The sequence below is a fragment of the Lygodium microphyllum genome, chromosome 9, assembly GCF_053477565.2.
Source record: "Lygodium microphyllum isolate KBCC chromosome 9, Lygodium_microphyllum_v1.1.10, whole genome shotgun sequence".
NCBI classification, from domain to species: Eukaryota; Viridiplantae; Streptophyta; class Polypodiopsida; order Schizaeales; family Lygodiaceae; genus Lygodium; species Lygodium microphyllum.
The window spans coordinates 97,397,940-97,410,630 of NC_141143.1; the positions used below are offsets into that span (position 1 = coordinate 97,397,940).

At 42.2% G+C, this 12,691-nt stretch overlaps 1 protein-coding gene across 1 annotated transcript in view; it reads left to right on the forward strand.

Moving 5' to 3' along the window:
- SPPA (signal peptide peptidase) overlaps window positions 1-12,691 on the forward strand; it is a 111,445-nt gene that overhangs the window by 44,075 nt on the left and 54,679 nt on the right. The window contains exon 4 of the mRNA XM_087684853.1: window positions 235-372. Coding sequence (XP_087540979.1) covers window positions 235-372 — 138 coding nt within the window. The remainder of the gene's footprint in view (window positions 1-234; window positions 373-12,691) is intronic.

A 12,691-nucleotide genomic window follows, 5' to 3' on the forward strand; every position in this document is an offset into this window, starting at 1 on the left:
AGCCATTCCAGTGTACAGCTATTTTTGATGCTCATTGCAGCAGTCTTTATATGATAGCTACTATGTTGACAATATAGAGATTTCTGATATGGATGTGTTTTATCACTGTTTTCCTTTTCTGAATAGACTCCTCCATCTATTCTCCTTCTACACTCAATGTAATGTTGGACCATGGTGTCATTAAACAAAAAGTCAGTGCTTTGCAAATTTTGACTCTTTATTTTGTTTCTGCAGGAAAATTTATTGTGAGCTACATGGCGGTTGGTGGGGAGAAAGAGTATTATTTGGCACGAACATGTGAAGCACTGTACACACCGCCTGGGGCCTACATAACCTTATTTGGTTTGAAAGTTCAAGCCAGTTTCTTGGGAGGTCAGTGCTGTATCATTTTACCTTCTCAAACAGTGTAAGTCTTGTGATTATAATAATTAGGACTCTAAAGTATTTGTATCACCTTATTTTGTTACTTGAGCTTTTGAGGAGGATTCCTCGAGCTCATTGGAGCTCTTTGAGGTTTTTCAATGCATTTAATAACTCTCTGCAAAGTGACTACTAAACCATTTGTTAGCAGCATTTAGAAAAACATATTCTCTGTGATGTCACTTCAGGAGACTCCCCCATTGAGACTGCAGATTGCCGCGTAGTTGTGGAAGCATTGGGTGCTTAGTCTGAGACTGGATCTAAAGAAACTGCAGCTACTTTGGAGCTAGAGGTATACTACCCATTGAGAGTAGTAGGTGGGGTGGTGAAATTTGATCAGCTGTTGTAACTATGCCTTCACGGGAAAAGGGAGCAACTCAGTCTCATCAAGGCATAAGAGTGATGTGTACCCTACTGTCACTGAAGAGAACTGTTTGTGGAGGGTTGTGGGAGAAGATTGGAAATTGCTGTTAATATGCTCACCTAAAACATTAAAAACTTGGAGCTTTGAGTGACATAAACCTCCTCAATCATTTAACCTTGAAGAAATATAGTTGTACGTCAAGTTAATGAATATCCCAATGCATATGAGCAGCAATTGCTATGGCACACCGAATGAATGTGAGAGCAAGTGTTTTTTTGGAGTCATTGCCTTGCTGCTGAGCACAACCTTTGGCAATAAGACATGCTTTCTGACAATAAACACTGCCATAAACCTTACAATTCAATTTATGAACCCACTTAGTCCTGATTGCATGCTTTCTTGTGTGAGAAAATCCTGTAACTCCCATGTGCCAAATTTTGACGTATAGAATGTGATTCTAACTCTATTGCACTCATCTATTCAAGACTTTTGAAAGCATCAGCATGACATAGTTCTTCTTCATTGCAAGCTGTGACAATCAATGCAGCATCCAAAATGATGCTACACATTTGATGTTGTGCAATTCTATTGCAGACACCAAATGGTTCAGCTTGTGTGCTGTCCCTTAGTGTATCTAACAGCCATTTGGGATCCTTTTCTTCTCACGAATGACATTCCTTAACTCTTTAACTGCTTGCTTAATTGCAATGTTATTAGTTCATCGAGGCACATCAGCCTGAATGGGCATTGATTTGAGGTTGAAAAATGTTTTGAGCTGAAGGATTTGCACTTTCCAATTGTTGAACTGAATCTGTCACTGATTTGAAAAAGGGGTAGAAATGAATCAGATACATCAAAGGCGTCAATATATGGCCGTTTTTGACAGTCTAACCAAGGCAAAGTTGTGTGCTGAACAAAAATTAGCCTTTGTACAGAGAATGACTTTTCCTATTTTATGCTGGAACAAACTGTAGCCTTTACATTGCAAACTATAGTTGATGAATATGCATTTGACTGACTTGTCCTTTAATTTTTGTCTTAGCTAAAAGGGAACATGTGCATATGCCAAAGAACTAAATATCCATATTGTGAAAGCACTAGCTTTTGACCGGTCCATGCTGCATAGGGTGCTATGGTCTTCAATGCGTGTGCGGTGTTAAGCTAAAAAGGTGCATTACAAACGAAAATCTTAATTAGCTCTTTAAACAGCCCCAAAAGTCAAAAAATTACCAAATTTTATTAAAACTTACCAAGTCTCTGTGTTCCATCACCCAACACCCAGATTTTGTTAGCAGTCCTGTTTGTCATGCCTTGTCATCTCCAGCATGTGAGCCTCAGTCTGAGTTAGACGAGGACTTTTGGAGCTTTGATAAGTCTGTCATATGTTTTGATGGGGGAGGCTACACATTCTAGAGTGTCTATCTGGGTGCATTTCTTTTGTTTGTCAGGTTCCAATGTGTTTTCCATGGGTAGTTTCTATGTTTCCCATGCTGTCCACATTTGTCGGACATTGTCCTTGCGAGTCGGATTTCCTGGTGGCCATCTAGCATTTTTTAGGCAATTATTATGCCACCACCAGCATTAAATGCTGGTCGGCCAGCATTTATGGCATTCCCAGATTTTAGTAGTCTAGTTTAGGGGTTTTATGGCTATTTATAGCCATTCCCCACTTGGCGGTCATTCAGATCATCATTTTCCTTCCTTACTTGGTAGGTGCACACTCTGACTCCGTCATCTTCCTCCCTCTCCGGTGCTGTTGTCATCATCAGCGTGATCTGGTGCCCTCATTGATGCTGTGGGCTGTATGTAGGGACTGATCAGTCCATCATCATTATGTCAGCATTCTTTTTTAGTGAGTGTAGTATTCTTCCCTCATCTTCTGCTTCCTCCCTCTCTCTCTCTCTCTCTCTCTCTCTCTCTCTCTCTCTCTTTGTTTCTGCTTCTCTTTGTGTTCATGTTTCTCTTCTGTTGCACACTCTCCTAGATTTTAGGAGGATCTACATCTATAAATAGGAGGCTGGCCAAACAATTTGTCCAATTCTTGTTTTGCAAATCCTCCATTAGTTAGTGTCAGTTTTCCATTGTTGTATATGCCCTCCTTGGCGGATACCTCAGCTTATGGTACAGCCAGCCCTCTAGCAGCTCCTGGTGATTAGTCCATGCAGCAAGACTGCCATGTTGGCTATAGGCACCTTCATTGCAGCCTGTCTATGCAATCAGCTTGCAGTTGCTGTTGGGTGTAAAATCCCTTAATCTCCGTGTGTATCACTCTCACACTCAACATTGCTCCTAGAGATAGCGTGGACCTAGGTGACAGCAGGCGGCAGCACGTGAGACATTTTTTGATGACTTGGCACATCTTCCTAAGCCCTAGTTTGCACGTGTAAACACAGTTTGCAGATTTGTGCCTAAAATTTGGGGCTTTTTTCCCAGATTTGATTTTGTTTATGCATAACAGTGACATCGGACTTGGAAATTGCAGAAATTGTGCACATTGGCCTCAAAAAGTTTGGGGCTTTTCATGTATTAGTGAAATTTTGCTCGGTTGAGCCGAATTTATTGACATTGGTGCACATTTGGACCCGAGAAATTTGGGGCTTTTGCAAAATTTACCTGTTTTATTCTCTTGGAAACATGCATTAATGCAATTGGGGCAGATTGGTCAGTGAAATTTTGGGGCTTTTGCTGAAATTTGTGGATTTTGGCAAAATTGATGTGTGAAATGTACTTTTGGGACATTGCGCAATCTTGGTGCTATAAGCAATATAAACTCCCAATTGTGAGATTTTGAAGAAATTGCAGAGAATTTTGGTGTTTTTCTGTGTATCAGAAGTGCTTTTGGGCACATATGTATGCAATCGACGTGTTAGGTAGCTCCTGTTGAGTTGATGTATTATTGAATTTTCATGGTGCAGTAGTCTTTGTGATCATTTGAAGATCTAGGATTGTTGCAAATGCATGTTTGGTGATATTGCTGAAGTGGGAATCTCCTTGTGCAAGCTTGTGAACATGGAGTTTTTTCGCAGGACTTTGGTTTGCAGCCCTTCAACGATAAACTGAAGGCTATTTTCTTATTGATGACTTTGCTTAATAGCTGGGAGTCTTTGGTTGTTTCACTAAGCAACAAGCTTGCTTTGACCTTTGATGGTGTTACGGGCTTTATTTTGAACGAGGAGATTAGAAGACACTAGTGGTTTAGTCTATCATCTTAGAGGTAGGTCAGAGAAAAGGGGTAATGCAGGAAATAATGCCAAAGTAGGAGTAAGAGCAAACAATAGGATGTTATGTGCAATCACTGTGGGCGCAAAGGGCATAAAAAGCTTGATTGTCGGCCCTACAAGAAAGAGCAAGAAAGAAAGAAACAAGAAGGAAAGAAAAAGAAGGATGACAAGAAAGATGATGACAACTCTTCCTCAATAGAAGTTCCAAAGGCAAATGTTGCATCTAGTGTGGTCATTGAAGAGCTCTCCGACATTCGAGATATACTTGTTGCAGATATTATGGCAGCAATAGCAGGTGATATGCCCGTTACCAAAAAGGAGGTAATTGATGCTTTACTTTCAGCTCATGATGGGCTGTCCCAATCATGGATAGTGGACAACGGTGCCTCTTTTCAGGTTACTCCCTCTTTGGAGTCATTTTCAAAATACACTGTAGGTTGTCTAGGCAAAGTTTACTTGGGCAACAACTATGCATGTGAGATAGAGGGTGTAGGTACAATTCACTTGGCCCTTGAAAACGGTCAAGAGCTGATTTTACAGGATGTCAGATATGTACTTGGTATAAAGAGAAGTCTATTGTGAGTTGGGCAGCTTGATGCAAGATGATATTTTGCTACCTTTGGTGGTGGATCTTGGAAGGTCCACAAGGGCTCTATGTTGATTGTTAAGGGTAGCAAAAAGGGGAATTTATACTAATTGCATTGTAAAGCATTACCTGGCAAGTTTTTGGCTGTGGCTGAAGTTCATTCATAGATGGAGCTTTGGCACAAAAGACTTGGCCGTATGAGCGAGAAAGGCCTTTAGGTTCTCTCCTCTTGAGGGAGATTTGATGTAAAATGCTCTCGTCTCAACTTTTGTAATGATTGCATATATGGAAAACATGTGAAGTCTCCTTATTACTTTAGTATCATTAAGAAGTCCAATGCTCTCGATTTAGTACACTCTGATGTGTGCACTATGCCAATTATTTCATGTAGGGATGCACGATGCTTTGTTACTTTTATTGATGATTTCAATAGAAAGTCATGGGTGTATGTGTTAAAGAGCAAAAAGGAAGTGTTGGATGTTTTTAAAAGGTTTCATGCTTTTATTACCACACAGAAAGGGCTGAAGTTAAAAGCTATAAGAACGGTTAATAGGGATGAGTATGTTTTCAATGAGTTCAAAAAGTTTTGTGAGATGCATGGCATTAAGAGGGAGTTGACAGCCCCTTATAATCCTGCATCAAGGGGTGTGGTTGAAAGATATAATCGCACACTTTATGAGAGATTGAGATGCATGCTGTCCTCAGCTAATCTCCCACAACAACTTTGGGGAGAGGCTTTGAAAACTACAGTTTATGTATGCAATCACTCTCTGAATCGTGCATTGAAAAATGGCATTCTTGAAGAGGTTTGGTCTGGCAAACCTGCTTCATGTAACCATTTGCATGTCTTTGGTTGTGATGTCTTTCTGCACATTCGTGTAGATTAGAGGACTAAACTAGACAGAAATTCCATCAAGGGAATCTTCATGTGATATGGAGATGAGGGAGAGAGAGGTTATAGAGTTTGGCTTCCTCAGGGTAGGAAGATAGTTCACAGACGAGACATAGTATTTAATGGGCAGTTACTTGCAAAGGTACCAGGACTGTTCCAACTTGTGTGACATGACAGGTGCTTGATAAAAAGAAGAATGCCATATAGTTTGTTAACTGGTCTACTGCAAGTCTACAGAGTAGAGGTCCCCAAATTGCAGGAACCATTGAACCTAAAGGTTTCGTGTCTCTTGTGGTCAAAATTCTCTGAAGAAATGAAAGAACTTTCGGAACTCGTATTGGCAATGAGACTTGTCCCCCATGCTATTAGGAGCACAAACGACCCTCAATTTTTACCTAAATGCAGATGTAGCCAGGCCGCAATGGACTTTCTCCTACTTTGTGTTCACAATTTCTGAACTGAAGTCGCTATGGTTTTACCGTTTGTTGAAAGGAACAATAAGCACATTACAAAATTTACACGTCTAGATGGTTGAAAATGAATATATCTCATTATTATTGGGATAAATATGCATCTACAAGTGTGTTATTATGAATATGACTCTCATTGGTGCAGTGCATGATGTGATGCCAAATGAAAAAAATTTTGGTTATGGGTTTACAAGGTGAAATGCATTGATGGGAAGCCCAAGTACAAGGCATGTTTGGTTGCTAAGGGCTATAAATAGAAGGAAGGCACAGACTTCCAGGAGGTTTTTTTACTAGCGATGAAGATGACTACGCTCCGTCTTTTGTTTGCTCTCACCGCATCCTTGGATTTAGAGTTGGATTAGATGGATGTGAAGATTGCTTTTCTTCATGGTGACTTGGATGAAGAGTTGTACATGAAACAACGTGAAGGTTTTATTGTTCCAGGAAAAGAGCATTTGGTTTGTAAGCTGAAACACAACTTATATGGGTTGAAACAAGCCCCTAGACAATGGTAAAAACAGTTTGATACCTTAATGCTCAACCATGGATTTAAATGTAGTCATGTAGATCATTGCTTATACACTAAAAAGGCTAATGATGGAAGTCTTGTTGTGCTGGTCTTATATGTGGATGATATGTTGATTGCAGGAAAGCATCAAAGTACTTTGAATACTCTTAAAAGGCAGCTGAGTTTAGCCTTCTCAACGAAAAATTTGGAGGCATGCACATTAAAAGAGATAGAGGGTAGGACAACTACATTAGCAAAGTACTGGACAGATTTAATGTGGCTGATGCTAAGCCTCTTGGTGTGCCTTTACCGCCATATACAAAGCTTAGTAAAGTTGATTGCTCAAAGGTTGATGCAATTGTAGTGCTATGAAGGGCATACCTTATGCATTAGCTTATGTTTCTTTGATGTATGCCATGGTTACAACTCATCCTGACATTGCTCACGTAGTGGGAGATGTTAGTAGATTCATGTCTAACCTTGGCAAGCCACATTGGGAAGTAGTGAAATGTATCTTTAGACTTAAAAGGTACACAAGAGAAGTGTATATGCTTTGGAAAGGGTATAGTAGAGTTGTAGGGATTTTGTGATTCGAATATGGCAGGAGATCTTGATACTAGAAAATCTACCAGTGGGTATTTCTTTACTTTAGCTGGTGGGGCTATGTCTTGGTGTTGAAGGTTGCACAAAATTGTGGCATTGAGTGATATAGAGGCTGAATATATTTCAGCCTCATAGAAGCTTCTAAGGAAGCTATTTGGCTTGGCCGTTTGGTGAATGATTTTGGTCTCTCTTCACCTACTCCAGTGCTAGGTTGTGATAGCTAGAGTGCTGTATGTCAGTCCATTCTAAGACATGAAGGTTTTGAGTTTTTGGACTCAATCTTGCCTACTATTTCTACTGCATTGGCCATTCATTCATTTTTCATTATCTTTTAGTTACTCTTTACCTTTGAGTTCTATTGTTATCACTTTGTAATTTGTCATACACTTGTGGTTATCTTGTGTGCTCGAGTATTTCTTTACATGTGGGTGCACTATTGAGCAAATAGTTTGCACATTGAGCCGTATCCAACCAAAGCTTATTGGGCAAAGACTTACCCTTAAGCATACACTCCGCCATTTCCATGAAGGTTTAGTTTTTCTTCTCTACATGTCCATTTTGTTGTGTGGAGAATATGGTACTATACATTGAAGTATAATTGCATGGGTGGCTTCAAGTCAGCAAATTGACAAGACATGTACTCAACCCTTGTATTAGTGTGGAGTGTTAAAAATTGAGAGGGGGCTGAATGCTATGTGCATGACCTCCACTTGTATCATGATGGAAGGAGAGACTCCTCCAGAGGTTGGAGAAATGCAATAATCTCTATGAAAAGCAGCATTAAACATCGTAGCACTTCATTAAACCTCTGTTAAAAGAGGATTATAATGATGTGAAATGAGAAAGGAAATTAAGTGCATGTTAGATCCCTAAGGAGAGAGTAATAGAGGGAGCACGATTGTCTGCAAAGAAGTTCAAGCACAATCAAGTGATGACATACATTCAATCTCAAATAAATACAAGCAAACAATAATAAGCATGCACACGAAGAATTGCAAAGGATTCCACATGAATAAGCTTTAAAACATTTGCCTAGATTCAATCATCAGATATGAATCCTATAGGTCACTGGGCTAAAAATGCAGGGTGGGTAGCTCCTCTAATAGGGTAGCAGGTTAGTTCTAGAAGGTAGCACACAAGGGACTCTTGTTGGAAGCATCTACTAGGCATTGGAGAGGTGAAGGTGATCAATAGTCGGTGAAGAGGGAGATCGATTGAAGAATGAGAGAGTAAGGAGCAATGAATACCCATGCCCTATTTATAGGCACATGAGTCATTGAACTAGCTAAGGTGGCACTCGGACTCTCAATTGGCGCTCAAAAACTAATAAATGATACAAATAAAGCCTCTTTGGGGTTGTAAATGGAAATCAAAATAGGAATTAATGGATTACAATGAACTTCATGACTTCGGCTCAACACCCTATCTCAGGTCCAAAAAGGTGCCGATGTAGATTCTAAGTATCAATAGGTGAGATGGCAGCTTGATGTCAACCACCCCATCCAAGGGAAGATGAAGAATGCAAAAGGTTTTTTGCCAAGGTGTGTGAAGGATTGAAGGATGAGTAGTGACCCTCTTTGAGAACATAGAAATAGAATTTTCCTATGATAAAGATAGGGTATCTGAAATAGAGAAATGGAATTTCCCTATGACAAAGATAGGGTATCTGTCATAGAGAAATAGAATTTCCCTATGACAAAGATAGGGTATCTGAAAGCTCATGGATTGTGGCCTTTGGAGTGTTTGACAAAGAAAGGAACGTGGAAGAAGGTATGTGAGGCTACAAGGAAATAGAGGCTAGATAGCTTCGAGAGGTGGCCTCTTGAAACTGAGTAGAAGTGGGATGGGAGGTAGGGATATCATAGATAGTCTCCTCGAAACCCTCATTAGAGTTGGTGTCCGTGGAACCATATGAGGGAGGAGGGGAAATTTGCAGCTCCTGTGGACCCTTGGGTGGGCAGCAACCTTTGTCTCTTGGTGAACTAGACTGGGGAGCGGAAGGAATTAGACAATCTCTATCTTTCGGTGGAGTGGATTGCCGAAAAGGAAATATCCAAAACCTGTATTTTTTGATGGAGTAGATTGTAGAGTTGCGGGTTGTGGAAGCCATTGGATCCAAAAGTATGTGGGGGGAACCTCCGTAGCTTGTTGTAGTGATCTTAAGGAGGGCTTATTGTGTCCTAAGGACTTAGAGCCTCCTCTCACTCGTAAGGTTATTGTGTGTTGTATAAGTCTTATTGCCTTGAGCATAAAACTTTGATAGCAGATTCAAAATGATCTTGTTATCTAGAACAGTGATGTGGCACAAGGAGTGATGAAAGGTAGACACATATATTGTAGTGGGGTAGGGAGTAAAGGTCAATGACAACAATTTGTGGTGGACTGACCAGTGTTGTTGCAGTAGGAGCACCTAGTGGTCTGTCCTTTTGTCTTTGGAAAAGCCATAGCATTGGTGTGGTAAACTTGTATGCAACGGAAATAAATAATGTGGAATTTGAGAGTATTGCCAATCCCACAACTTTTCTTTGCCTCTACAAAGAATGAGGATCTTTAGCTCGGGATGTGAGGGCGGTGGAGAGGTTGGAGAGAAGAGGTGACGGACAAAATGAATCAGCCGTGAAGAATGAGTGACACAGGCAGTCTACAAATAGGTAAGAGAGTGTCTAGAGTGGTGCTCAGAGGGAGGGCAAGAGAAACCCTAAACGCAAAATGCGAAACCCTAAACGCAAAACTTGAAACGCGAAACTGTGGGTGAAGGGTTTCTCAACACCCCCTCTCAAGCCCAAAAAGGGGAACAAGAGAAGAGTGAGGTGGAGATGGAGTGCTACATGCTTAAGAATGCTCATGCAATAGGTGCCACTTAGACAGTGTCCCTTGTGGGAAAATTGTTCACTTGCCCAAGCGCCCTAGTACAAAGATGATGAAAACATGCAATGCATAGGAGGAATGTCAGACTTTGTGTGGTGTCGAGAACGATAAGGATATGCCCATACTCAATCTTGGGAGTTGGCTCCATGTTGACCAAGGGACGAAGAAGATGCACCTTGTAATATGTGAATACCACTTGAAAGGAGACCTTTGAAGATAGTCAAGAAATTGGATGAGCTGTAGAATATGAAACTCAACCTCGGGAGAGAAGCTACTAGCTCCATGACTCCATGCTGGAAGGAATACGAAGGCCTAGCCACCAAGTTGTTGTAGAAGACTCAAGGATCCTGATCTAGGAAGATCCTCTAGATGCTGGGTATGAGTAGAGGAAATGATTGCTCAAAGGAGAGCCACTCCTCGAAAGTGAAAGGTGGTGGTGTGAGAAGAACTTCATGGCACATAGGGTCTCTCTTTGAATCGGAAGGAGTAGAAGTAGGAGCCCCCTCTGAAGCTAAAGAAGAATTAGAAGCCTCCTCTGAGGGCGAACTAAGGAAAATCCCCCTTTGAATCCAAGTCTAAGAGAGAGGGAATCCAACCACTCATGGCTCACGGACTGCGAAGCATTTGATGACGAAGGAAGTGCTGCCGGTCATACCGAAGAAGGTATTTGGGACTTGGAAGAAGAATTCGGAAAGCACCTTGAAGTGGCCTCTTGAACCTGAGTGGAGGGTGGGGAAGAAGGAGGCTCATGATGAGCCAAGGGTGGGGAACTGTCATGGGCTCTTAGGAGAGTGGACTGTGAAGGAGATGTGGGCCGTGGAAGCTATTGTACCTAGAAGTGGGTGGGGGAAATCTCTGCGCAGTGGGGTGGTCTCCAGGAGGGCTTAACACCTCGTAAGGTCTCAAGCCTCCATGTGCTCGAAAGGACTTAGTGCGCGTCGGTTGCGGCTTATTTTCTTGAGCATAATACTCTAATAGCCGATGGAGAACAATCTTTGTGGCCCAAAAAGGAGAGGTGGCAGAGGAAGTGCCAGGTGGGAGACATATATACTTCGGGGGGTGGGGAGCAAAGGTCGAAGTCGGCAATCATTGATGGAATTGATGGAATGATTGTTCTTGCCAAAGTAGGAACATCCAGTAGACTGGTCATTTGTTGGGGAAGAAGCCATGGTTACCAGTGGGCCTTGCTGAAGAAGAAAGAGGTCAGCCACGAACCATGAACGACAATGTCCGCCTCAAGGGCAAGGAGGGCAATGGAAGGGCTGGAAGCGAGCTGCTAGCTACAGGAGGGTGTTGCTAGGTGCATAAAGTGCCGCCAACTGTCAGGGAAGAGCTGCTAGGTGCAGGGAGGAGCTGCTAGTTGCCAAGGAGGAGCCGCCAGTTGCAACACAACTTGTAGCAGTGAGGGAGGAGCCGCCGACTGCAGAATATTGCTGCCAGCAATCAGGGGGGAGCAGCAGCCCTGAATGCAAGTTGGAAAACAGCAAACGTAGGAGGGAGCAACCGCCAGTTAGGTTGTTGATGCTGGGAAGAAGGAGAGAAGTGGATGCTGAACCCGCCACCGGTCTTTGCCTTCACTGGAGTGGAGGATCTTTGTCACTGTTTGAGTAGATCCAACTCTAATACCATGTCAAAAGATGATGTACCAGTGAGACAATAGGGTTTGTGGGGAGGAACATGGAGTGAACTTGATTAACATTGAGAAGAGAAGAGAAGAGAGAAGAAACTTTGATGAATGGAACGATGAAGATCTGAATCATGGAGTGAATGTGATACAAGGGAACAAGAGTGCCGTATCACAAGGAAGATGATGAAGACACCCACGAACCATGAACCGCAATGTCCTCCTGAAGGGGTGTGAGGGCGGTGGAGAGGTTGGAGAGAAGAGGTGATGGATTGAATGAATCATCTGTGAAGAATGAGCGACAGAGGTAGCCTATAAATAGGCAAGAGACTGTCTAGGGTGGTGCATGGAGGGAGGGCGTCGGCTGTCCACTGTGAAACCCTAAACACAAAACACAACCCTAAATGCAAAATATGAAACCCTAAATGCAAAATGCAGAACACAAAATTGTGGGTGAAGGGTTTCTCATCAAAAGGATATGCTGAAATCTCTTTGGGATAATGGATGTTGTCAAGATGGACGAATGGGTAGCCATTTGGAGAAGAAAACACAAGAATATCGATGAAGTTCTCTTATTGTAAGTGGCTGCAGATAGGTGATTGCTGGTGGGCAGCCCTTTAGGAGTGAAGAAAACACAAAAACATAGGGATTAAATGTACTGTTGATAACGAGGGTGTAATTTGCTGTAGATGGCCTGAATCTGTTTCAAATGCAGCCTCCATAAAGTGATTGATGGCTTGGGATAGTCACCTAGTTGTTGGGGTGGCAGCAGGAGCTCGAAACGCACAATAATGCTGAGTATGGAACATAGCCTCCATAAAGTGGTTGATGACTGAGGACAATTGCCTAGGTGCTGGGGTGGTAGTTGGAGTTGGAGACACACAATAAGGATGATTTGCTATACTAGTTCAAGGAGGAGTGAAACCAGCAAATGCAGCAACGGAAATGATGAAGAACAGGTCACCAAGCTGAGAATGCAGCTTGGGCAGCTCCTTTGATAGGGTGGCAGGTTGGGCAGTAACTAGTTGAATCAAGGCAGTAGCAAATCAGCTCTAGAAGGCAGCACACAAACCACTCTCGCAGGAAGCATCCTCCAGGCATTGGAGAGGTGAAGGTGATCAATAGTCGGTAAAGA